Source organism: Triturus cristatus, chromosome 7 (genome assembly GCF_964204655.1).
Source record: "Triturus cristatus chromosome 7, aTriCri1.1, whole genome shotgun sequence".
Lineage (NCBI taxonomy): Eukaryota > Metazoa > Chordata > Amphibia > Caudata > Salamandridae > Triturus > Triturus cristatus.
In genome coordinates, this window is record NC_140590.1 from 1,425,370,024 (window position 1) to 1,425,397,874 (window position 27,851).

General features: G+C 41.7%; 1 protein-coding gene across 1 annotated transcript in view; it reads right to left on the reverse strand.

Moving 5' to 3' along the window:
* Positions 1–1,538: 1,538 nt before the first annotated feature.
* Positions 1,539–27,851, reverse strand: part of PTPN1 (protein tyrosine phosphatase non-receptor type 1) — a 350,095-nt gene continuing 323,782 nt past the window's right edge. Inside the window, exons 8-9 of the mRNA XM_085619150.1 lie at positions 25,679–25,914; positions 1,539–3,607 (exon numbers count right to left, since the gene is read on the reverse strand). Coding sequence (XP_085475276.1) covers positions 3,400–3,607; positions 25,679–25,914 — 444 coding nt within the window. The 3' untranslated portion in view covers positions 1,539–3,399. The remainder of the gene's footprint in view (positions 3,608–25,678; positions 25,915–27,851) is intronic.

A 27,851-nucleotide genomic window follows, 5' to 3' on the forward strand; every position in this document is an offset into this window, starting at 1 on the left:
CTTTGTCTCTATTTAGGTCACTATAGCTGTGATAGACGTTTATTCTCAATTAGCCGCTGTACGCAACATCTGTTTTTGGCCTAACGTTTTTCAAACTACATTACCAAGCTTTGGCAGTAAATAAATCAAAAAACTAGTGTGAAACATGTATGACCCCTATGCACCGGAAGAAACATTTTGGAGCTACTATAGATCATTAAAAGAAAGTCCTGTAATATCTACCTGTGTATGCGCTTTAAATTGGTCATGAAGAAGTAAACAAAGACGTACTAAAATCTTGACTAAAAAGCCAGCAGTCAGGGAATGTCACCAAAAATCAGTCTAATAGCATATTTCATTCCACTGGGCTTCTTGCTGCCTAGGAAGCCTAACTCGCAGCATAAGAGCCAGATTTAGAGTTTGATGGACTTGTACCTTATCGCAAAAGTGCCAGATATCCAATCCACCATTCGTATATAAAGCACTCGTAAAAAACAGAGATGTGATATCTGTCACATCTATGAATGAGGCATTGCTGCAAAACACTAAATTAAGCCCTAAATTATGGAACTGCAGCCTTTTCCTTTCAGATTTTGCCCGGGAATCAGAAATATGCAAAGTTTATTTTTGGTAATGTTGATTAATGTAAGCTTTTTGTGATTTTTTTTTTAAACTATCACCTCTTTACAGTGGCACCAGTCCCTTTAGTTCTGGTGGGTGCTAAGTAAACCATGAAATATAAATAAATCAAATAATCTACTTTTTTTGTTTTTAAATGTCTTGAAAGGGGCAGTTGTTAACCTTTTACACCTCAGATTAAGAGAATTCAAAACATTGTCAACACTTGTATTTTACATGTTAGGAGGGTGTCGTCACAAAAGGTGAAAATGATTTACTTTAAAGCGTTGGAAGGAATGAGAAGTTTTGGCAAACGGAGCAAAAGCCTAAAGTAACAGTGCTGATTTACTAGCACCAATGTCCATCAGAGCCAATGACAGCTGATTGGAAGCCTTCGCTTTGGAGAAGAAAATCTACAGAAACCATATTGGACATTGTTCTATTTCAATTGCAACAGATGTCATGAAGTTAACACGCCGATTTATATGTGAGCTGCAAATGAGAACCACAGGGAGCACATACTTTGAGCGTTATACATTCTATACTGAAGTTAAGGTCGTGTATGAAGGCCACTGCCACTTCTCTTTACTTCCTAAAGCTAGCTTTAACCCCACCCCAGCTCCTTTCAGAATTAATTTTTCCACGTTGTATGAGGCAAAACATTTGAACCCCCACAAATAAGCTGAGCTTGTCCACCAGCGGTTTCATAGACTGAAGCAAGAGGTTCTTTATCCAATGCAGACAATATTACTCACCCAGCTGTGAGGAACATTTTCATCAAAGTAGGAATCTGGTCGATATACTTTGACTACGGTGCATACTGTTTGGATTTTTAAAGCTTATAACATTCAGCCTATCTTGATGTAGATCCCAGTTTGTGACGTTGCACTAAACAACTTTGAGTTTAGTTTCTGGTGGACTGGAAATATGGGCATGGTAGGTTTATTTAAAAGGTGACAAGACTATGAGCGTTTATTGAAATTACCTGTGCAGTCTATGTTCCAGCACAAAAAAGAATACAAATAAAAATACACATCTCCTTATGTAGCACAATATTTGCACAATGTCCTTTGATGACATATCCATTCAAAGTTCTTGGCCCCCTATGGTCTACAATCTTCTAGTTACACAATGTGGATTCAAACATATTTGTCCTCCTTAACTGCTCCATTTTCATGCAAATACCTTTCTTAATTCAAATACAGTGCCGCAAGAGATGCGTTTGTGGTACAAAGACAGCAAAAAGGAACATGCATTGAGAAAAACGGGTCGGTACATGTCCATTGGTTCTTCTCTAGTAGAGCTTGTGCAGCTCACTCCACTGCAATGAGCCTCTTCCTTCAGGTGAGGGGAGGCAATGCTAAAAGGAGAATGACAGCAGCAAGGGCATGATACATGGAGTGGAGTGGGTTACAACAGGATGAACAAACAAAAATGGAACACTAACAGCAACCTTTATTTTTCTATTATTCATTTTAAGGAACCCTCACTGGGTTCTCCAAAACATGAAGAGACCCTGGCTGCGTCAACTCTCCAAAAGAAGAGTATGAGGGAGAATGAATGGCTAAGTTCAGAAAAACATGTGGAATAAAAGCTTACAGAAAGCAGTAGTGCCCCCTGATGTGTAAAGAGTTTTTACAGGGTGCTAAATAGTAGAGTCAATTTCAACTTCACAACAAACCAGTAACAGCTGGATGGCATTACAAACTCGAAATTCTACCTTTTGTAAGTATGCACCCACTTTTTAGCAGTAAGGGCAACAGTCACATCTCACTGCTCATAAGGGTATAAATATACATACACAAACACATACACAAATATATATACATTCTATACATACGTAAGAGTACAGGATTGTACAAATACTCCCAATCATCCCCATCCCCTCCAAAAAAAAAAAAAATACACCAACCACTGCCATCATGTGTTGGTCACCAGAACACAAAGCAAAACTTATAAAATGCTGGTGGATATGTTTTTGTTCCATGTTTTTCCTGCACCCATGATTTGCAACAAACAGTACAATGTATGCAGGCGAATGTGCAAGTATAGTGTAAGAAAATCACTCATGGACGATCTGAAAACAATTCTTGGGTTACTATAAGTACATTCAGACACCTGTTTTCACAGGTTGTATACATTTGAGAAAAAAATTCACAAGAGAGTTCTTGCAAGATCAGAACTAAATGTAGGACTACCACAGGCACTGCCTACAGAGCAGACATGGTGAAGTTTCAGACTTAATGAAAATACAGAAAAGAGGACCCTCTCAAGACATCCCCCGTCAAGTCCCGTACCTTCTGAAGACAAGTAGGTAGAGTTAAAGGTGTTCGGAGGTAGACTGGGAGGGGACTAAAATAATAATAAAATCATATTTGGTTACAACACCTGGAAAGAGCCAGCAGATTTTACTTCTGTGCCCAATTTCATCCGAACTGTAACAAAGAAAAAGACAAGCTTGTTTTGTTTGAGAAGGTTAAAAACAACAATGTGTTGTAATTCAACAAGATCGTTAGAAAACAACGTATTTGGCATTTTCTCTGCTTACTCCTGAATATTGTAAGGCCCTGAGATAAGAATTTTATGTTCTTGGGACCACAGGGATAATTTAAACCCTAGTGCATTGATTTTTCTTATTAATCCTATCAAAGTTCCAGCTTTTCAACCTTGGTTCTGCCTTCCCGAGGCAATGCACGAAGTCTTCAATTCTGTTCTTCTTTCCTTTTTAGCCATCAAGCACTTTATTACAAACTGGTCAAACGGCAAGATTCACTGTACAATCAAATTCCTCCGACAAGTCCATTAATGAAAACAAACCCTGTAGCAGAGGTAGGCTCCAGCGGTGAATACAGTGAACAAGCAGATATTCGCTATAAATGGCTTCCAATTCGATCTTGGACCTTCTTCGTCCTCATCTAAAATTTCAGACTTCCCAATCTCATTTGTTTGGGGTGAAGTATTGAGATGTTCTCCAACAGTTCTCTTCCTAATTTCAGTGTCTTGGCAAGTGCTACAAAACAACAAGAACCTATTGTTAGCTTTTGCATCAAGATTTATGGCCCAGTCATTAAAACTTTATCCATACATGAATGAAAATTAGCAATTACATTAAACTTTATTACAAAAACAGTATATCAGTAGGCTAGGTCAGCAGGCACATTCAGTCCAGAAATTTTTAACTCTAAAACACAGACTCTACATAGACACTCGCTTCAAGTTTTCTTTCTTGGAGACGTGTGTTTTCTTTTTTGCATGGATAAAGTGTTGTGAGTTCCTCTTCTGTGAACCTATGTTCGAGACATTTTTCAGCCTTTTTACTACAGAAGCTGTCCAACCACTCCGCTTGGTACACCACTCCAGTCTAATGTCATGAGGTAATTTAGATGTATTGTTATATTGAAAGAGTCCTGCAACTGCTAGTTCACTCTAGGAATCCAAATGCCTTGTTCCTATCTCCTGAGACCTGTGTTACTCTAGTGTGCATATGTTTAAATTACTGAGCCCCTTAACTCAGTGCATGTGGCACACAGATGACCTCATGAGGAAACAAAAAACAAACTAGCCACTTACGTGTGATGAAACCATTTATCTCGGTTGGACTCTAGTATTTCGGCGTTTGCTGCACATCATCTTAATTTGGTGCATTTTAATAAAGCCACCAGAGACAAATTTAGTAACAATTGAATTTAAAAGCAAATTATTTGGCTCTAATAAGAACAATTTTAAAGGCAGCAGACTTTCAGTCCCCAAGTCTAGTGCCTTTTTAATTTTTACTCTGAGACACTATTTGTGATCAGAGTTAGCATCTAGCTCACGGACAATGGCATCTACCACAAAAAATGCATTTTATTCAACTTAATTCAGCAAGCTATGCTTCTAGTGTGAATCCTTATCTAACAGACACAGTAACTGACTGAAGAGAAACAAGATTCCTCATTCAGCCCCGGTTAGCTTCAAACCAACTGGAAAAACAGAATAGTTTCAGATTGGAGATGGACTTATACCAGGATCAGAGGAAATAGAAAAGACTGGGATATATTTTGGAGGGGCAATCAGCATTGTAGTTGATCAGCAGGCCAGTAATGCCACTGCATACTCCAAGTGCAGATGGCAGCCCACTGGCTTCTTTGGAAGGGAGATCACTGTAATAAAGCATGAGCCCCTCCCATGTGATTCCCATATACATTTTCAGTTAGAAGAGGTGATAACAGGTATAGAGGGACTGACCAACAATAAGGTCCCGGGCCCAGATGGAATCCCCCCTGCCCTGTTTAGATGAAACATCGAGGAGCGGGATCCAATTTAAACTAGGGTTCTGAATGTCGCAGTGTTAACTGACATGCCCCAGTCTTGGTCTACTGCCACTATTGTATCTATATATAAGAAGGGTCATAGGGATAACCCCAATTGTTACCGACCCTTATCGCTGATGGACTCAACCATTAAGATGATGGGCCGGGTCATACTAAATAGGCTTGTGGAGTGGGCAGACAAAAATAGAATTCTCGGAGGTCCAATACGGCTTTCGAGCAGGTAAATCGACAGTGGGCCAATGTTTGAACCTCTATTTGCTGACAGCAAATTACACAATCGCCAAAGTGGGATCCATTTATTTAGGCTTCATGGATCTAACTGCTGTGTATGATAGGGTGAACCGCAGTAACTTATGGTCTCTGTTCGATGAAATAGGAGTAGAGTGATCAAAAATAAATGTCCTGATGTCTTTATATGCCCACACCTCAGCTACGGTACACTTTACACAAAAGGGGGGATCTCACAGATAGTTTTAACTGTTCAAGAGGGGTGAGCCAAGGTTGTATTCTAGTCCCTTTTTTATTCATGCTGTATATCAATGGGTTGGAAGCAGAACTGATTTCATTGTAGGCTGATACCCCGAGAATAGGCACTAGACCGGTCCCAGTACTGCTGTACGCAGACAATGCGGTGCTCATAGCACGCACCACAAGAGCACTGCAAGTCTTGATTGATGGGTTTGTCTCCTTTGTTAATGGGCTGGACTTGTCCCCTAATTATGCCAAATCGTTTGTGATGGAAATGGGTTATCGGGGGAAGAGTTCAAAAACCTATAAGGCAGGCTCTTTTAGTATAGCCAAAGTCCCAGCGTTTAAATATCTTGGGGTCACTTTCGATTCTAAACTAAATTGGAACACTCCGATAGTGGAGAAGGTGATAGACACGAAGAAGGCATTGGGAGCCATTGCAAATTTTGTTTGCACATAGATTAGGTACATGGTCGCCTGGGGTGATTTTAAAAATTATACCAATCAATTTGTATATCCAAGGCCGTGTATGGGAGTGAGATTTGGGGGCACAAAGCAATGGTGGAAGTGCAGACAACGCACAATAAATATTTGAGACAGGTGTTAAAAGTTTGGCAGGGCACCCCAGCTTACTCTGTTCATGAACTCTGGGTGAGGTATGTGTCCGACTTAGTCGCAGTCAAGCCTCTGCTTTGTTGGGTGAATATTTGGTCCAATGAGGAGGCCTCCTTTAATCAAGCTGTAATTTTGGACTGCATCTCATGGGATCATGCCCTTAAAATACCCTGGCTAGGATATATTAAAGAAACACTCAGTAGTCTAGGAAGAATAGACATCTTCACAAATTATAGAATATTGAAGAAAAAGTATAAAAAATTAATAAATGATCTATTCTTCAATAAAGAAAGTGTGGAGCGAGAGGGAAAGGAATTGACTAAGCCAAAAGTTAGAGCACACGTCCTAGTCAAATCTGTAGTGGGATTAGTGCATTACCTCACTATTCTAACTAGTGTCTATGATAGTTTCTTAATAACGTGTTTTAGATTTAACCAGTTTCATCATTTAGTGGCCTCCCCGCTCGGTTTCGTAGCGCGAACCAAGGATAGAGGGCCATGTGGCTGTGACAATAGGTCTCCACATGATATTTTACACTTCGTCTTTTTATGTAAATATTTTACATGCCCCAGGCGCCTTTATCTTAAATCCTAGTTAAAAGATATGTGTTTTAGACAAGCTCGAATTGCACATTTGCACATGCAACTTCTGCAGAAAGAACGCACTTTAGTCGTGGTTACTCACTTTAAGAGCAATGATGAGATCTAGGAAAACCACATATGCCCATGATTGAGAAGTGTTGTTTTATGAATTGAGACATGTAGACATATATTGCGATGTTATCTAGAGTTGCCCCAAGATGAACTGTTTTAACGAATATGAAATGGTCTTAATGTATGTATCTTTGTGTTAATCTTATTGAAAAGATATGGGTTTTAAGACCAGTTCTATTTGCACATGGAACTTTTGCGGAACGAACGTACTTTATACGTGCTTACACACTTTTTAAAGAGCTATGGTGAGATTTAGGAAAATCAGATGCGCCCAAAACTGAGAAGTGTTTTTATGATATGTATCAGCCCAGTGGCTTCTTTAAGTGGAAACAAATAGGACCAAAAGCAAACCAGTGGACAGAAAGCCTACTTGTAAGGTTGGAAGAGAACACCAAAATCACTAGAGGAGCGTCAAGCCTCTATATTCTTTCAACAGCAAGCATAAACAAAAGGTAACAGGATGTCTGAACAGCTTGATGCCGAGGGGCATCTCTCTGGAATAACCAGGAGATTAAAACCCTAAGCCTCTCAAGCCCCAAAACCACAATTGTGGTAGGCTTGTGGGAAACTTGTAGAACGGTGGTTCAGAGAACGTACAAAAAAAGGAAAGCAGTGCTTAATAATGTATGTGCATAGATATGGGAAAGTAAAAGTATGTGCAGGCAGGGAGAGGTACTTTCTAGGAGTGGTTCAGTTGGGGAAAGATGCAAGCGTGTGGAGGTGTGAGGAGACAAAGTTAAGTAGAGCTGCAGGTTGGAAACTGATCCACTGGGGTGAGGTGCGGGCAGCAGGAGGACTGAGTGCAGACCGAGAAAGGAAGGAATCAAGAGGTAGAAGCAGGGAGGGAGAAGCAGGTAAGAAGACGTGTGGACAGACACGAAAGCTGTGAGAGGTGATCACTATTTGCAGTCTGTGAGATGCATTTGTTCGCAGAGGTGCGGGTTGCAAGAGGTGCAGGCTGAGAGATGAGGGCAGGGTATGTAAATGCAGGAAGAGGTACGGGCAGGTTGGAGATGTGCCAGTGGGCAGGGAAGGTTACAGGCAGGGTGAAATACGAGCTGAGAGGTGCGGCTAGGGAAAGGTATGAGGAAGACAGCTGCAGGGTGGGAAACACAGAGGCAGAGAGGTAAAGGCTAGAAAGTGCAGCCTGGGAGAGGAGCAGCAGATTGATTTGGAATGGGTATAAGGTGGCAGGATGAATTACAACCAGCAAGGGGAGGGGTCGAAGCAAAATACTTTGCCACATTAAAAAAAGAAAGAAACACCAATAGTTAATGCCAAAAGAATTTGTTTTCTAAAGTGTAAAAGAATCAGACACAATTTGATGGTTACAATGAATGCAAACTTCAGTAACAATGTTTGCATGTTAACTGGAAGGCAGAAGTGCAAGGCATCAACACCATGACATGTCAGGATTTGGGCATTTTTCAAAAGTTGTATGCGTGGGCATCTCTTACTAAAAGAAATTCTATTGTATATTTGGCTTTTGTGTTATTTTTGTTATTAACAAAAATTTGAATGGAAATCGTGGTGAAACTTAGACAAAATGGCGGTTTCAGACAATTTTTCAGGATGCCTATCTGTGTGCACTGCTTGTTATAAAAACATGCTGTAAATCTAGCTTATCATTGCCAACAGTGTGGAAACATTTTGTTTACTTCATGTGGAGAGGTGTGGTGCAGCGGCCAGGGCAGCTGACTTCGGAGCACAGGGTTCATGGTTTGATCCCCGGCTGCGGCAGCATCTCAGCTCAGCACTATGTGACTCTGGGCAATAGCTCATCTAATTTCCACGATGGCCCCCAGCACCTTGAGACCCATAAGGGTGAGTAGTTCGCGCTTTACAAATACAGATTTATTTATTATTTATGTTACAACAGTCAAGTTCATCGACATAGGAAACAAGCACTCTAGCCAATATTTATTGCTTTACTGCTTAAAATACGTTAACCTCCTTATTTGAAGAAAATATATATAAAAATCAGCAGAACAAAGGCTAAGAATTAATAGTACTGTTTGTGTAACATCTCCATGGGGCATGAGTAATAGCACTGTGCTGATCTGGGTGAACCAGTGGGAGGATCCTCACACGACCAGGAAGGAAGGCTCCTTTAATGTTGGAGCAAAGGCAACCGGCTTGTGGCACTAACAGGATGCATAAGGCTCAGAATCATCTCCCGAATATCCGGGATCCTCTGAGGAGAAGGAAAGTAGTAGATCGCATCGGACGACACCTTCACCAGTGGCACTGCAAACCTCGCCAGTAGTTCGGCTACAACTTAAGATACACAATGGCGATCTACAGTTCGGTAACACCTTAAGATACGCAATAGGTGGGGGGGCGTGGCTTGAGCCGCTTCAAGATGGCCGCGCTCGGTTGAGGCTCCTTGTCCTGAACGGGATCCCTTTCATCGCCAGAGCCGTTTTCTCTCGTCTTGGAGAAACATGGAGTGAGGCATCTATGAAGCAGACCTGGGGGCACCAGCAGCTGTTCTTTTTTCCTATTTTTCAGCTTATTTTCTACCTGTTTTCCCCCACGCCACCTTCTCCTCAACTTCTGCCGGTAGCACCCGCCATTGTGTCCTCGGCGGGACGCTTCCCTTCACCACAGGCCTCCCTGAACTACCCGTGGCGTGGTTCCTTTGACGCCGCGGCTGCTATGCCTTGGGAGCGCTTTGGTCTACTGCAGTGCTAATTCTGGAATTTTCCTTCTACTTTCGCCACCACACGCTGGCGGTTGGTAGGAGACCACCTTTTCCCTCGCTGTGTAGTGACTCCAGTTGTGGCCTTCCTTGCTGGCTACATCTGTGATTTAACTCCTCCATGGCTGTAAAATACTCCAAGTCAATGGTTTCAGAGGACACCTTTGTACACTGGAATACGGTACAAGACTTTATCCTCCACTAGGTTTGGTGCCTCTGCTGCAGTTTTATGCACATTGTCTTCCTGCTATTTTATACGCTCCACTATTAGGTCTCTTTCCTGCAAAAGAATTTTGATTGATTGAACCAAGCTTTTTCGTGTGACCGGTCTTTTCTTCCTTGCGCTCATTTCACGCTAGCTTGGTTCCGCTTCATTTTTTCCTCAGCATGACACTATTTCTCCTTACTGCCTACCGATGCCAACGCGGTGCGTTTTTTCAAGACGCCAATGTTGTTCTTTTTAATTTGGAGCGCCTCCTTTTTGTATGGAGAGGTGGGAGTATGTTTTTGTCATGGGCTTGCAGCAAGATACCAGCTGTTTTTATTCGATGTGGGACTGTTGAAATAATTACTTTGCCTGGATGTATGTGCTCCTCTAATCTCCCCTGAGATTATCACATTAGAATTCAAGGCTCTTCTACAATATCGGTCAAATTTAAAGGTACTTGATGGGGTGCTGGTGGTTACTTTTTGTTTGATTGATGTCTTATCCTACTCATATACGCTGCCTAGCTCCGAATATCTCCTTTTTATCAACACTTCTATTTACATGGAGCCCTCCTACTCATATGGACCGAAAACTACTTCAGCAACCATGGCTACCCTTCGTAAAGATTCCAACCCTGCTGCTCCTCCCTCCCTCCCCCCCCCCCCCCCCCAAGTGTCAGAAGAAGGAACCCAACTCTCCCATCAAGTCCCCATTACAATGGAAGACCTCATGGAAGGGATAAGGTTGCTTAAACCTTTGTGATCGAAACTTACACTGCACTTCAGAAGTGGGATGAGGAATGGTCTAATTTCGATTCAAGAGTTTCGGCTGTGGAGCTGAGGGTTAGCGATACTCCGGATGTGATCCCTCAAGTTGCTGCCATGTCTAAAGAGATTGCCCTCCTCAAGATGCAAACGGAAGACTTGAAAACCGCAATAGATGTAACAATCAATGTATTTTTGGTATTCCTGAGGGAGAGGAGGGATACGATATGCTCGCTTCTTGAAAATACACATTCCCAAAATTGTTGGACTAAAGGAGGGCACCTCTCTCAACCTACAGCGTGCTCATCGCATTGGTTCCAAAGGTGGCACTTCAACTTCTCCCTCTTCTGTCAATCGTCCCAGAGGGATAATTGTCCTATTTTTGGAATACACTGAACTACTAATGGTCTTGTCAGCGGCTAAGCTAAGAAAGCAGATGCTATGGTCTTGTCAAAAGGTTTTCTTCTCTCAAGATGTGGCTTGTGCTACTGCTGCCTGACGCAAGGAATTTCTCGCTCTCCGCCGAGCTCTTAGATCCATGAACACTAGATACGGCTTAGTACACCCCTGTTTCTTCAAAGTCACATACAAAGAGAGGTCCTACTCTTTTGATCGTCCTGAAGATCCAAGACATTTTATTTCTTGCCATAAAGGAGACGAAATGGACTTTGGAAGATCTTGAACATCATTCTCTGGCTCTGCCTTGTACTATGCTCTCTGAGTTGTTGGTCATCGTTTGTTAGTGCCGTTTTTTCTAGATCGGTGTGGTTTGTTTGCCTCCCGGAAGCCATTTCATATTATCGTTTTTTGTGTATTTCTCTACAGATGTTTGTTCCTTCTGTATCGACCTACTCCCCATAGGTTTCCTGTTTCCCCTATCCCCTGCCTTTTGATCTCAACCTTATTGTTCATAGTTACCCTCACGTCTGGTAAGTGTTAACATTTTATATCTTATCCCTAGCGTCGCTGCTTGTTCATTTCATGTTCGTTTTAAGTAATTAAGTAGTCAATATGTAGTTGGTCTCCCTTTTTGTCTTATTTCATATTATGCTCCTATTTTCTCATATTTATTTCTTCATCTTTCAGTCCTGTTTGTTTTCCCGGATTACTCGCCGGCTCGGCAGTCTGTCCCCTTTCTGCGGCTCCCCGCTTCCCCTCATTACCTTTCTTAATTTGGATATCCATCCCTCTCTTCTTGACTGAAACCCCTTGGCTTTTCGTCAGCCTCTCTTTGTCTATTACCTATTTCCTCTTCTACCCTTTCTTTTTTTTCCCTTTTTCTCTTTGTATATTTCTTCTTCTCTACCTTCTTTTCTTTGCCTTTGGGCCCTATGCCTATCTCTTTGTTCGTACTTTCCTTCTCTCTTATTTTTTTCTCCTCTTTTTACTCCTCACTCTCACTTTTATATCCTTTTTTATTCTTATCTGATTTTGCTTCAGTGCTACTATCCTATTGAATTTGATTGCTGTTTATCGATTATTTGATTCTTCTCTACTTTGTAATGTTTATGCTTATGTTTTTGATTACGGTCTCGCTCATTTCTCAATGACTGATAATATCCGAATTATTTCATCGAATGTAAAAGGTTTATGTAACCCGGTTAAGAAGCAAAGGGTACTTGCACATCTTTCCAAATTACAATGTAAAATTGCAATGTTACAAGAAACTCACCTTAATGACAAAGATGTTCATTCTCTTAAACAGTGGGTTGGTAGTGTTTATAGATCCCCTTCTAAGGACAGGTAAAACGGAGTGGTTATTTTATTTCATAAGTCCCTCTCCCTTACTGTGGAAGGCGAAGAGAGATGCTGAAGGACGTTGGCTTCTTCTCCACACTCATTAACTGATTCCATATTTCTCTCCTCAACATTTACGGTCCCACAGGTATAGACTCTCAATTCTGGCTATCCATGTCACAAACCCTTCACTCATGCTCCGACTCTAATCTTGTAGTGGGGGGGAGATGGCAATCAAGTCTTAGATCCGTTTACAGATAAGAAATCCTCCTCTAAATACATCCCTAATAAAATGCAAAAGACCTTTGTTCATACTATATTCGAGAGGCTTGATCGATGCTTGGAGAATACTCAACCCGACAGTTTAGAATTCACTTTTTACTCCCCGACCCATAATTCTACTTCCAGAATTGACTATATTTTCTTGAGTCCTCACCTTCTTCCCACTCTACTACACGCTGAGATTGGCTCCATTCTGATTTCCGATGACGCCCCTGTCCTTATCAACTTAGATCTCCCTTATTTACCCTCTAAACCCCGTCGTTGGCGCTTTAACTATCTTCTTAAAGATTCTTCGCTTATTGGTCGCTTTAATGACTTCGTCTCAGAATTTTTCTCCTTAATGCTAATACTGATAGGCCCTTCTACATTATATGGGATGCCTTTAAGGCGACTGCTAGAGGCTTCATCATCGACTATGTAGCTAGTAAAAAGAAGCAACTTCGTAAGGATTCTGCCTCTACGTTATGCTCCATTAAGAAACTGGAGCACGCATATTTTTCTTCTAACAATGCTGATACTCTTAAAAATTTGGTTCAAGCTAAACTAGATTTTAATAGGAAATCCACGGAGGAAGCCTCTGGGACATTATTAAAAAGGTATTCCAAATTTTACGGTGACCGTAATAGAGCAGGTAAACTGTTGGCGAATTACTTGAAGATTAAGTTCCAAAGATCTAGAATAGTCAAAATTACTGATGACAGCGGCGTTCATCACTTTAAGGATGAAGAGATATTGAGATGCTTTACAGACTTCTATAAGACCCTATATACCACTGAGTCTTCTCCTTCTGACAATGCGTTAGACTCCTTTTTTGATTCATTGCCTCCTCGCTCTTTCCCTCTTCCAGATTGCTCTATTTTATATAACGATATATCCCTTTCTGAGATTAAGTCTTCTCTTTCCAAGTTACCCAAAGATAAGGACCCTGGCCCGGAGGGTTTTACCGCTGAATTCTACTCTTGCTTTTCTCACATTCTCCTGCCGCATCTTTTACGATATTTTTCTTCTCATAGTGAGGCTCGCGGCTCCTTTCGTGTGGCTATGATTTATTTAATTCCAAAAAAAGACAAGGATCCTTCTTTATGTGCTAACTATCACCCCATATTTTGATTAACTTAGATTGTAAATTTTTTGCCAAGATATTAGCCCATCGTATTAATTAGCTACTCCCGCAGTTGGTCGGTTCTGAACAAAAGGGGTTTGTTCAGGGGAGGACTATAGCTGACAATTCCAGAACTTTTCTTAATATCATTCATTTAGCATCTAAATGCTCCTCTCCTATTGCTGCCATAACCCTGGACGCGGAGAAAGCTTTTGACCGCGTTCACTGGCTTTTTATGATGCACGCCCTTAAATGGCATGGTTTTGGCCCTTATAAATTGGTTATATTCTTCCCCCATTAACCTCCGTATTTGCTAATGGCTGCCAATCTTCTTATTTCCCTTTAAAACGAGGCACTCGACAGGGTTGTCCTCTTTCACCCTTACTTTTTATTCTTTCCCTTGAGTCTTTTCTTTATTCCTTGTGCCACTATCCCATCTTTCGCGGCTTCAAACATAAGACCATTGAAATCAAATTTACTGCCTATGCAGATGACATTATGTTATATATTTCGGATCCCTCTACACCTGCTTTTTCAGATCTTCTTTCTTCTTATGCCTACATATCCGGGTACAAATTAAATTTCTCCAAATCAGAAGTGCTTCTGCTCAATAAATATTGTCTGAATACCAGCAGTATCACCTGTTTGGGAATTAATAATTCTTCTTCTATTGCAAAAACTATTCAATTTAATTTAGAAGAGGTTCTTTTAAGAGTAAATAACATGATAAGTAAATGGTCCCCACTTTTCTTATCTTGGTGGGTAGATTGGATACAATCAAGATGATGCTGCTCCCTGTTATTAATTTGTCTATGTTACCAGTGAGACTTCCGTTAAAAATTTTTAAGACCCTTAATGGAGTTTTGAGTAAATTTCTCTGGAATGGTCAGAAGGCCTGCATTTCTTTAATTCTCTTGTCTGCCCCTAAAGATCGGGGAGGTGTTCACTTTCCCAATTTCCGACAATATCACTCCTTTTTTAATTTGTCAAATGCTGCCATACCTTTCTTCCTCGGAGGGAATTTCCACCCCGGTCTGGCACAAATTGAAGGAATCTTTCATTCACCCGTTCCCTTTTTATTTGTTAGCTAATTTTACTCACTCTCCTCGTTCCTTTAATTATCCAACAATTTCTAACTTTATTTCTACCTATCATCCAATTAAGCGTAAATCTCATACTCCTCTGCAGATATTCTTAGACTCACCGGGTTCAATCTAAGTTCGACTTACCTGTCTCTTCACTACTTAGATATCACTCTCTGCGGTTGCTCTTAACTAACCAATTCTGTTCCCTCTCTAAATCTTGCCCCTCTTCTTCAAACCCAATGCCAGAACCTTTACCCACCTCTTCCTCAACCCGGGCTTCTCACATTTACAAATATCTCCATTTTTTCACTCCTAACCGTCCCAAAACCAAGGTCGACTCTTATGGGAATCAGAGTTGCAGCATACCCTTTCTACTCGCACATGGGACTCCATTTGGGCACGTTTACATCATACCTCTTGTAATGCAAGTACCACTCTGACCCTTTATTACTTTTACCATAGATTATTTTTAACTCCAAATTATTTTGTCTCTCTCCAAGTATGGCTTAGATCTACCCCCTAATTGCTAGTCCTGTCAACATAACCCTGGCTCATTAATGCACTCCTTTTTTCTTTGTCCGAACATCTCACGCTTCTGGATTAAAGTATGCGAGTCAATCTCCTCGATTTTTTCTATTAAATTTCCTTTTGATATTTACCCCATATTCCTGGGGAGTAATTCTGCTAATTGGTTTGGTTCTCGTAGAGTGGGCAAGTTTGTGGATCTGGTGACTTGTACCCACCCAATCATTTTTTTTATGTACTTTTTTCATTTCAGTGTTTGACCAACATAACGAGTTAGAAATTCTACATGTTTTTTTCAGACTGCCATGCTCAGAGTTGCAGAATTAGTTTGCAATTTTAATATCGGAATCTGTTTCTTTCACCAAAGGGGTCAGCCGGTTTTTTAAATGTTGTTGAGGATTATGGTTTAAAGTGGATCCTAACCGGATGTTGCATGATGTTGAGTTTTTCAATCATCACCTTTTTGGTTTCTGTAAACAGGACAGGAAAGGTTGGGGTTATTTGAAGTTGTGTAGACGGTAACTTAATTGACCATTACTGTGCTTGAAATTCTAAGCAAATGTGTAACTCTGTTTAAAATTCTGGGCATAGAATGGGCGGCTAAATCTGAGGGTCCCAATCACTTTTGGTTTAAATCGTAACAGACTCATTTAGTCTTTGAGACTTTTATCGAAGCCATACACCAAAATAGTGTTTCTCCAGGATCTGTCGGGACAGGGCTTTCAGCTGGAAGGCTACTAAGGCGATTTTGTTCAGGAAAGATGGTTTATATTCTGGGTGGGGTAAATCTTTGATGTGTAAGTTAATTATGCACTGATGACAAAGCAAGGATTCTAGATAATGTGGAACTGCTTATAAAGAATTAAAGAGACAAACTTTATCTATTGTTTTTAACTTTTGCAAAGAGCACATAAAATAGGATTTTTAAAAATCTTTTTGCATGACACAAGGTAACACTTTATTCAAGAGCTTAGTATGCCTGAACAGTCTAATATACTTAATCACACAGTGTCCATGAAAGCTAGCACTGGTGACTTGTCCATTACAGCATGTGGGGTAGAGGGACACCAAACACATCACTTGCCACCGTCAGTACACTGATGGCCGCAACTATGTGCACACTACATTAGGGTGGCTGGAGAATAAGCTGAATTCCTTCAATCCTTAAGAGGCAAGGACCTGCAGGTTTGGTACAGCCAAGGGCCCTAAAGGCACTCCCGTTTAGCAAAGACAAAGCCCCTCTTAACCCTCCCTCGCCTTTTCATTAGAGGCTCAGTAAGCCAGATAGCCTATCAGTCCGAATCAACGAGCGGAGAAGGTGAAACATGGCGAGGACAGTAAGATGCTGTCAATCGTTAATCTCTTCTTTCATCAGCAGACCCCAGTTCTGCACAAATCAATTGTGAATCTTGGTGACTCTGGGAAAGACCAGAGGATGCAGAATGCTGAGAGCTTCACCTCTGTCTAGCAGATCCATAGTATTCTGCCTATGCAGATTCTTATGCCTCCATACGGAAGCAGTGCAATGCTCCCCAAAGATCACCATCCCAGCAGAACTGCAGCAAAGCAGTAAGTGCAGCATGTGGTAGTACTGGGTAGTGTAATCAAGCCTTTGTCTTGCACACATGTATGGGCTTAGTAGTTCAAATCTGTATGCTTAATCCACGTGTATATAAGATGGTGGTTTCCTTTCACAAGACAGTCATGAAGTGAAATACCTGAGGCAGATCCTGACAAAGTCTGTAATATGGAGTAATATCAAGGCAAAGGCTGTAATATGGGGTGATATCAAGATAAAGGGTACGCGCTTACAAACCTAACAGTGGCTGATACCGAGGCTGGGCAGACTCCAGACGCGACATTGCCGTGAGGGGAACGGCTGCTCCTGCCCCTGCTGAGCCGTAAGTTAAACGGTTTATTGGCACAACGAGGACTCCATTTCCCAGACGCCCCATCGCGCACAGCATCCGCGCCATTGTATTGGCGCCAGGAGCCCTTAAACCCATTGAGGGCATATCGCAGCGCGGGACGCGCTTACAAACCTAACAGTGGCTGATACCGAGGCTGGGCAGACTCCAGACGCGACATTGCCGTGATGGGAACGGCTGCTCCTGCCCCTGCTGAGCCGTAAGGTAAACGGCTTATCGGCACAACGAGGACTCCATTTCCCAGACGCCCCATCGCGCACAGCATCCGCGTCATTGTATTGGCGCCAGGAGCCCTTAAAACCATCGAGGGCATACCGCAGCGCAGGACACGCGCGGGTGTGCCCGGGCAAAGCCCGGGCCAAGGGTGGGCCCGTCCGCGCCCGTCGGAGCCAGAAGGAGGCTGGGCCACGTCCCTGTCAATTGCAATATCGGCAAGAGGAAGCTGGCTGGAACTCAGGTACAGGGGGGCTCTAATGCTAAAGTTCCTCGTAATTCCTCCTCTATTATCACCTACCTGACTACAGCGGTGGGCGTGTTGAATAATGAAATTGAGGTTGTGGAAAGGGAGCTGGGTATAACCGCTAGAGAGGGTGGGGACTTACTACATGTTGAAACGCCATCTATACCATTGGAACCCGAGGTGATTGTAAATAATGGTCTTGAAACTGCCTTTGCTCCCTCGGAGATTGTTGGAATTGATATGGGGGAGCGGGACCTAATCTTGGAAGTGCCTACTACTGAATCGGTAAATGGGTCCAAATATCAGGCTATTAAGACACAGGGACCTCGGGCTTCACTTTTAAAAAACGGAAAAAAACAAAGGGGGCCTAAACCAAACATAGCAAAACCCATTCCCGGTTTGGACGACAATATACAATTGGCATTACGGAATCTGGTGGAAAAGGCCATACTGACTAATGTTGCCATGGATGTTATTGACACTATGAATAAGTGTGTGGCGGACCTACGGAGCAAATGTGACGGCCTGGATTCCATGATTGACTCATTTAAATCCGATGCGAATTGTCTTTTATTGAATAGTGGGCGGTTAAACCCAGGGCTGAAAACATATTCTAAGGCTGATTTGGTAGAAAGTCCCCTACAAAGGAATCATTCTTTATCTACGGCTAATTTAAATCCAGGGGCAGTAACGAGTCATTTAGTTTCTAATGCACGGAAACCTGGTGTTGAATTACTTTTGGCTGGGGATAAGAATTGCGAGAATCAAGTTGTGGGTAGTAAGAAGGAGGCATGTAACAAGAATGCAGAGCAATTGGGGAAAATGTTCTCTCCCAACACATGTATAATAAACCTACCACCAGAAGCCACTCCTCTGGTGGTAGTTTTAGTTGGGGTTCCTCCTCTACCAGCTGGTGATGTTGAATCTACCGCCGCCCTATTGAGAAAAACTAAGCATTGGTGTGAGCGTCATTCTTCAGGTCCTGCGTGGATTTCTGCTAATATTATTATGGCAAGGCGAGTTGGCTGGGTGGGCTATGGCCCCAAACGTGTCACTGGGGATTGTATCATAGTTAACTTCAATGATCAAAATACACCTGGAAGATTGCTCTGGAACGTAACGGATCATCTTGGTGGGGACATTAGAGCTGTGCCCCTGGGGTTTTTCTATCCACCCCCTAGGAGACTGTATGATTCTTTTATCCCTCCCCAAGTGGATAGGCTTGTTCCTCAAGATGGAGTCATTAGACCATCTAAAGGTAGAGAGAGCAAGGTAGTAATATCACCAGCACAATATTTATCTCTATTGCCCACTCCTAGGGATAAAGGGCTGTTGTCCTCTAACAGCTTTTTTCCCCTTTCTCAGTTGGATCAAAATGATTGACCACCAGGGATAGGGGTGTCCAGAGTAGATTTGATTCCTACGGTCCAAGACCCAGTGGAGAGTATGGAAGATTCCACTCGAAACTGCAAAATTATTACATGGAACATTGCCGGCCTTAATTCTAAGAAACACGACCCCATATGGCTGAATACCATAAAGCAATATGATATAATCGCCCTACAGGAAACATGGGACAAGGGGGACGATCTTTGGATAGATGGATATAGATTTTTCTCCCTACGGCACGTCCATCTAAGGCTGGTAGAAGGGTGGACTGATGTTCCTTTTGTCCCTTAACCTCAAAGGTTCATTATCAAGATTAGAGGTTGATTCAACTAATATATTGGTTTTAGAAGTAAGCCGCCCTAATAATTTTAAATTGTTACTGATTAACTTCTATAATTCAAGTGATAGTATAGATACTAATCAGCATTTGGAAAAATTGAATGATTTCTTACTTGAATATAGGAGAGTTCAACCCACTAATTGTTTTATTCTGCTTTTAGGGGATTTTAACATACACTTATGTGATCATTTTTGTCACATATCTGACAATTTGGTTTATACTATTTCAGAGACCCCGCATTTTGAGCACTCTCTTCGAGGTGCTGCCCTGGAGAGTTTTTTTGTCCGAAACAGATCTCTTTGAACCCTCTTTTGCTAACTCCTCTGATCGCTATCATACATTCAAGAATGGTGAGACAATTATTGACTATATTTTTCTGTCTCACAATCTTCTTGAAAAGGTTATTTTCTATAATGCCATATCATCTTCCTGTAGCGATCATAACCCTGTTTTGTTGGAATTGGCTTGCAACTGCGGGTTTTTAGAATTGAGAAGGGGAACACTTGGCCCTAATAACTTGGTAACTCGGGACAAGACAGGAGGCTTGAGAGGACTAAAGTGATACCCACTCTATTCTTTAACGATTTATGTACGAACACCAGGGATCTTATATCACTATGTAACGACCCCTTAACTTCGGAGGACGTTACATTGGAAGCTTTTGTGGGTATCTGTTCGCAGATTGCTACAGATCTGACTACTAAATCTAGGGGATATGTGCAACTGAAAGAAAAATGGTTTGATAAAAATTGTTCGTTAGCACATAGTGCTTTAATCTTAGCATTGAAAACCTCTCCGCAAGATAGGTCTCTGATAGCGAGTCGTAGGAAACTATATAAACTGGCGATCCAAAAGAGAAAATCAGAAATTAAAGCAGATACTTGGGATGCTTTGCTATCTGTTAACGTCTTAAAAGATAGTGCCAAGTTCTGGTCAATTGTAAATACTCCTCTTTTTACAGGTTTGGATAACAGCTGCCAGGAAAATAATGTTACAGAAGCCCAATGGTTGAATCACTTTGAAGGGATCTATGGTTCTAATGATCCCAATAATTACAAGTCCAATAACTTTTTGCAGCAAGGGTTGCCACCTCTTATATTTGTCATTGATGATATAGAAAAGGCCATAAATGACACATCGAGTAATAAAGCACCAGGCCCAGATCACGTTCCAGCGGATGTTTATAAACATAATCCCAGTTTCTGGGCAAAGATTTTGGTCAATGTTTTTAACGCCGTGGCTTTGATTGGGCCTCCTCCATCTTGGTGTCATTCGACAATTATTCCGGTTTTTAAAAAGGGTCAACGGAGTGAACCAAGGTGCTACAGACCCATTTCCCGGATTGATTCGGCTGTCAAAATACTTGGCAAAGTGATTCTAGGCAAGATTACAGATTGGGCTGAAGATAATAAAATTATAAGTAACTTACAATATGGTTTCCGTAAAGGTCGAGGCACTATGGATCAATGTCTGAACCTTTTCATGCTAATAGGGAAATATACTATGGCTAAGGAGGGTACGTTGAACTTAGCATTCATGGACTTGTCCTCAGCTTTTGACCTGGTCAACAGGTCAAAGCTGTGGACAATTCTACTAGAGATGGGTTTGGATCCACCTTTGGTCTACTTTTTAGTAGATCTTCATCGTGATCTTACTGCCTCGATCAGGTTATCCCAGGATGGCAGATGTTCCAAGCCTTTTAAATATAGGAGAGGGGTTAGACAGGGGTGCATTATGGCACCCCTGTTATTTACCCTATACATTAATGCCTTGGACAAAACCCTGGTTAAAGCGAGTTTGGATATTCCGCGTGTAGGAGATACTTTAATTCCAGTTCTCCTATACGCGGATGACGCTGTCTTATTGGCTAGGACGGCGGTAGGCCAACAGCGTCTACTAGATGCTTTTGGTGAGTTTATGCTGTCCTTGGACTTAATTGTAAATATCGGTAAATCACATGTTTTGACAACCGGCCGGAGAGCTACAAAACCAAGAACTTTCTACTGTAATGGAGGATTAGTGTCGTCTGTCCCCTCTTTTACCTACCTTGGGGTAGTTTTTGATGAAAGGAGTACTTGGGCCCCACAACAAAAATTAAAAAAGAACGCAGTAATTAGATCAACTTCTGCTGTTCTAGGTTTTGCGAAACGATTGGGGGCAAGACCAATGGAGGCCATCTTAAAAATATACTCCTCTAAGTGTCTGGCCATAGCAGGTTATGGTTCCGCTATTTGGGGTTACAAACCCCAACTAGATCTTAAGGTTGCGGAAAATAGTTTCCTGCGGAAACTGCTTTCATTACCACAATCTGCCCCTAATTTTTCTCTGCACCAGGAACTAGGCTTGGGATTTTTATCTGACACCCTGAGCTTGGCGCCGTTACTCTGCTGGCTCAGAGTCTGGCTTAATTCAGATTTGACTCTCAACCAAGAGATACTTGGGGATTGTGTCAAATTGGATAGAGTTAGTAAGATCAAGTGGTTGGTTTACGTTAAAACTATGTTCGCCAAACTGGGACGTCAGGAGTTATACGACCATCCGGAAAACATCAGGAAGGATGATCTGAAATGGGTGAAAAGTAATTTTATAAAATTAATGACGATGGAAAGGGAAGAGAATGAAATACAAAAACCTTCTGTAAGGGCTCATTCCCTATTAAAAACTACTCTGTTAATAGAACCCTACCTGCTTATAGTCACCAAACCATTTCATCGCTGGCTCCTGACTAGACTCCGATTTAATTTAATACACTTCATTTTGGGGGATTATCCGACTTGGTCTAAACCTGAGGATGCTGGATTATGCTCCTGCGATAATTACTCCATCCAAGATACTTTACATTTTGTATTTTGTAAACACTATTCTGTGATTCGCAAGAAGTTCTTGGTTCCCTTTTTCAGACAGAATGGCTTTCTTCAGGCCAAACCCGCCTTACTATATTTACAAATGTTATCCAATAATTGGGAAACTTTTTGTATAGCGTCTTTTCTTGTGGCTGCAGTCAGGGTGAGGGGTAGGATTATAGTCAGTAGAACTTTGTCACTTGACTAGAAAATGGTATGAATTCACGGACTGTTATTCTTCATGTGACCATGTCTGTTTATGCACTTTAGCTTTTTGAGCAATGAATTATTTTTAGGATTGGTTTTATGATGAATTTAATAGTGTTATTTATTGTATTTTGTATGTGTATATGAATGTAATTGTTGTGTGTACTTTTAAGATTTTAATTAATCGATTAAAGTGGATTGAACTGAACTGAACTGAGATAAAGGGTGTAATAAGGTAATAAGGAGTAATTTCAGAGGCGCATCATGGTATTGATGTCTAATCTTTTGTCTTCTAGTCCTTTTCATTATATGCAGAATGATAGCCATATTATATGAAATGATGGGGTGATTCTAGTGATACACAAGTACGTTTTGGAATGGCTGCAATATACCGGAGTAACTAACTGCACAATGGAAATAACTGGCATATAATGAAGATACAAGTATTACATAACTGGACTATATTAAATAAAAGACTGCATCACATGAAAATGACAAGTTGATTAATGAGACTTAATTAGGTTTTTTGTCATTAAAAGTGAAACGCTGGTTTTTGAGAATAACTATATTGTCCTCGGTTGACCATTCCAAAGTGCAGGGGTAGCCCGTCAGTACAGATGCCGAGGCTTAGCGCCCCTTTATTTCCCAAGGCACGAGTCTGTCCTGCTAGGCAAAGCACCATACCACTATTTCCCAATAAGTCAAAGTTGTGTGGGATCAGCAATTCTCACTGACACCCCATTTTCTCCCTCCCACCACTCGCTGGTCCTGCCTTCACCGTCGTGGCCTGGTAAGTGCTTTACAGGTTGTTAGAGTGCGTGTGAGCATGTACAATTTCATGTGTATTTATGTGTGTGTCCTTGTGAGTGTGCTTGCAACACTACTCCTCTAATTAACCAGTCACCACTTCTGTTGTTTCCTAGTTAGGGTTGCAGATAGAAATAGCTTAATCCTATGATATTTTTAGCAAATGACACTGTTTTGCTGCTGTGTAAGGTATTTGTCGAATAATGAATCATAATTTATTTGGACAGTTTTTCAAAATATTTCATTATCTCTATATAAAACTACTAACATCTGAGTCTGTACGCTTAACACAACGTAGCTCTGCCTTCTCGGCTATTAGGATCCGCTGAACAAGAGGGATAACTATGCTGTCTAAGACATGTCATCTTTTGTTTTCTAGTCCCTTTCGTTATATGCAGATTGATGCTCATATGAACCGGCAGGGTGGAAAGGAAGGAAACGGAAGGTAGAGGTAAACTGAGATACTTATTCACTTCTGAAAAATTATAGCACAGCTGTTTCAAACTGCATACTCAGGTTATCTGAACTGCATGTCAAACCCAGAGAGATTTGCTCTCAAAGATCCATTCAATGCTGTGGAATCCTCAGCACCATTTCGGTTTGGTGGGTCCTACATAAAATGTGCATATTTAAAAAAGAAAAGCCCACAGTCTCCGTGGCATGGCTGTTGGCTATACATACCTCATTCTGTGGCCCGTGTTTCAATCATCTACAAAAGTTATGTTGCGTTGGTTCGCTGGGCATAGCAGTTGGGCACAAGATACAGTCAGACTCCGCAAAAGGTCATGCACAATTGGTTTTGTGGATAAGGGCACCTGGGTGCAAGGTATGAGCAGGCTCTGCACCCGTAAACGGATGCAAATGGCCAAAGGCAGCTCGTTTGACGGCTATGGACACACCCTGTGTTAAGTCCCATGGACACAGTGGTCCCTAAGGATACCAAGGTTAAGTCCAAATTCTTGCTGAAGGCCATGCTTTGCAACCTATAACAGCTATGCACATCTCTAGGTGGAGGGGGGGGGGGTGGGGGGGCTAGGGGGGGGACACGCCCAGATCAACGTGGACAGAGCCACGCCTTCAGGAACACCGCAAGCGTAACCACGCTTGCCTGAACAACGCAACTGTGTGGTTAAGGCAGATAGCGCGCTAGTTTTCAGGATGGACAAGGAAGCATCGGAACAGGAGGCTCTGGACGCAGAACAGGTAAGTGGGGCAGGGGCCGGGTTTAGGAGGGTATTTTTAGGGGTAGAGGTCACTTTTAGGGGTCAGTGCGGGGGATGGGGGTCGGGGTACTTTAGGAAAGGGGGCAGGTTTTTAAGGTTCAGGGTGGAGGGAGGGATAGTTTTAAGGGCTGGGTTTCGGGGGGGGGGGGAGTTTCTGGGAGTGGGTGTGGTTTTAAGGCTCAGAGCGGGCAGATCGGGGTCATTTTTTTTAAATTGGAGGCAGGATTTAGGCTTCGGGGCAGTGGAAGTGATTGGGGTAGTTTTGGAAAGGGGGACGTTCTAGGGCTCAGGGCAGGGGTCGGGGTACTTTTAGGGACAGCGCGGGCTGGGGTAGAATATGGTAAGAGGCATGGTTTTAGGCCTCAGGGCAGGGGAAAGGGTAGCTTTAAGGGCAGAGCAGGTTTAGGCCTAAGGGCGGGGTGAGTTAGGGGGTTACATTTTTGGGGCTTAGGGCGGGGTAGGATATGGTAGGAGGCATGGCTTTAGGCCGGAGAAGGGGTATTTTTCAGGGCAGGGCAGGTTTAGGCCTCAGGGCGGGGGGCGCGAGGTAAGGATACGGATTTTTGGGCTTAGGGCGGGGGTCGGAGTAATTGCAAACCTTAACCTCGCACACCCCGTTACCATTCATTCCTTTACAACGAAAATGCGTGGTAAAGGAATGCGTGGTAAAGGAATGCGTGGTAAAGGAATGCTTGGTAAAGGAATGCTTGGTAAAGGAATGCGTGGTAAAGGAATGCGTGGTAAAGGAATGCGTGGTAAAGGAATGCGTGGTAAAGGAATGCGTAGTTAAGATTTGTGGTTCGGGCTGCGTGGTACAGGCATGCGTGGTTTAGCAACGCGTGCCTCTGTCATACAACCATCACAGTCAGTATGGAGCTAAACAAAATTTCACAATGAGCCTGTGAGCAGGAGTTGTAATGAGATTTGAGGTGACTTAAAATTTTACTTCTCTCCATAACTGGCACATTCAATTGATTTTCCTGTTTTGTACTGTCACCATAAACATCCCATCAACTTGTGTTTTAGGGACTATATCTTCCCAATCCATTCAATGAACTCTTTTAGGAAACAGAATTATTCAAGAATTTATTATGACAGAATTGTTCAAGAATTTATTATGCTTGCTTTAAGTAGATTTCTTGTGAATCATCCTACACCAAAATATTAATATATGTATGTCTCTACTAGCCCTCATTGTTAAATCAAAACTGTTCGAGGTTTGCAATGATGCTACCAAACAACTAGGCCAATCAAAGTCCTAATTTAATTTGTTAAAATAAGTAACCCATGGTTTTCCCCAACTCATAAACAATTGGTTCAGCACATCCTACATTGAAGCAAGGCATTGGACCTACTAGTTCAGTAAATTACCTCTCTGTGTTTTGGTGTAAATTTATGGAAGCTCCGTCATCCGGTAAAGTGTTCTGCACAACACTGTCGACACATTTAACCATCTCTTCTATAACAAGTTCTTTAGGGAAGCTTCCAGGCTGTTCGTGCATTCTGCCGTTGTGAGTTTCCAGACTGCGCTTTGGTGGTCTTGGTGGAGGAGGTGAATGGTCCGGAGGTGGGTCTGAATCCTCATTTGACTGCTCTTTCCATTGTTCCTTGACACAAAAAACACATGTATCACAATTTTGTTTACGTATGAGGGGAGCTCCCTCTTCAACGTAATAAAGAGTAAAAATAAATATGTAGAAAAAGCCATACAATGGAGAGAAAGACAATACACCATCAATGAACCACCGATCACCCCATTTGCACTGTCCCAATTTTGGGATTAATGGAGCAGTACCAACTCAAGAAAAAAGTAAAAAGCTCAAATGTGTTTGACACAGAGTTCAGGGTGAAATAATATTAGGATGGTGCTGTTAATAGTTTGACCTCTAAATTGACACTTCATAGACATCTATGTTAAATAGGACAGTGTCGCATCATCAACATATGGTTAAGTAAAACAACAAACAAAAGTGCAAGAAGCAGGGTATATCAAAAGAAACCTACTTATACAACTGAATGTTTCCAGAGCAAAAGACAAGTAATTATGCAGACTAAACGAGAGAGAGAGAGAGAGAGGAGAGAAGAGGTGAAAATGGAGCATTGAGCTAAAAGTAGGGCAACAGCAAGGACAAGAATTAAAGGTGAAAATGGAAAAATATATGTTTTGCCGCTTTATGCGATTCTTGAGAACATTTTCCTTCACAAGAAGCTTGTTGAGGAGATTTTTTTTCCCCACAAACTGGTTTTCTTAATTTATTCCCAAAGAATGGCATTCCCAGGATGTCGAATCCACCTTGTTGTATATCATGATTATGGAACAATATCATGCAAAACTGTATTCCCTTGATCACACAGATACTTTATTTCCAAGGTGGACCATAAGTAACTCCTTCTGCCCTTTCCCTGTCCACACTGTCTTTTGTGTCATCCCTTTTCATATACACAGGCCAGTTTCTCCCTATTTTGGGTTTTTTCTTCTTAAGCCCGTTTCAACTTCTGCCTATACTCTAGCACCTCTAGAACTACCTTAATGGTAATCCTACCTATATCTTGGTACCTATATATGCAGTCTACATTCTTATTCTTTTATCTGTGAGCTACTTCTAAACTTTCACCAACTACTGAAAAAAATGAACGTTCAAACCTCAAATGCTAAACTAACAACTAAAAAAAGGCTTCTTTTAGTTAGTCAGCTCTAACTCTGAAAGAATATCTGTGTCTGACATGGTTACCTTTAGATCACAAGATTGTTATTAAAAAAAAGAGGACCCCAAAGTTAAAAAAAAGGCACAATAATACATTGTGTGTCAGTAATGCACTATAATCCAAAGTCAATATGCTCAGATTTAAAGGAAAAATATTGACTTTCAGGTACTGCGTCAATATGAAACGAGAACTTTTCAGAATTACCTAACTTTCGGTATGGGATATCTGACAATATGTGTTAAATGCCTAATAAACAATCAAGAGTCTCTTGCTCCTGCAAAGACTCTTTTAAAGTGAACCAGACCCAAGAACTATTAATATCAGTCCAAATCTTTAATTTTGGCACCCATGACTTTCATTCTCTATCCAGCCAGAACATGGACAGTCAGATGTGTCAATACACTAAAATAGGCGGACAGAGGCAGACTAGTGGTAAAAAAACACAAGGAAAAAAGTAGAAGAGCTACAGTTTAAGGTTGCAACATGCACCATCAACAGCTTAGCCACTCGATGGATCTCTGTACAATCTTTACGTTAACTATGTGACAAACTCAAAAGTCAGACTGAACCAGATCACTAAATCAATATAGTCCCACCAGCAACTATATGCAGAGGAGGGCCCCAAGAACTGACAAAACATCAAATGGGAGACTAAGTTCTGAAAAGGTGCACAAATAATATTCAGAACCATGCAAACTGGAAAACTGGGCGGAATGTAGGAGTGGAAGCAGGGCTTTATGTGGGGCGGGTCCCTCCAGGTCCCAGACCCAGCAGTAGTTAAAAGCCTAAACTCTTTCGAGCCTATATTCTGTCCTTTGCTTTACAGGGACAAAATTGC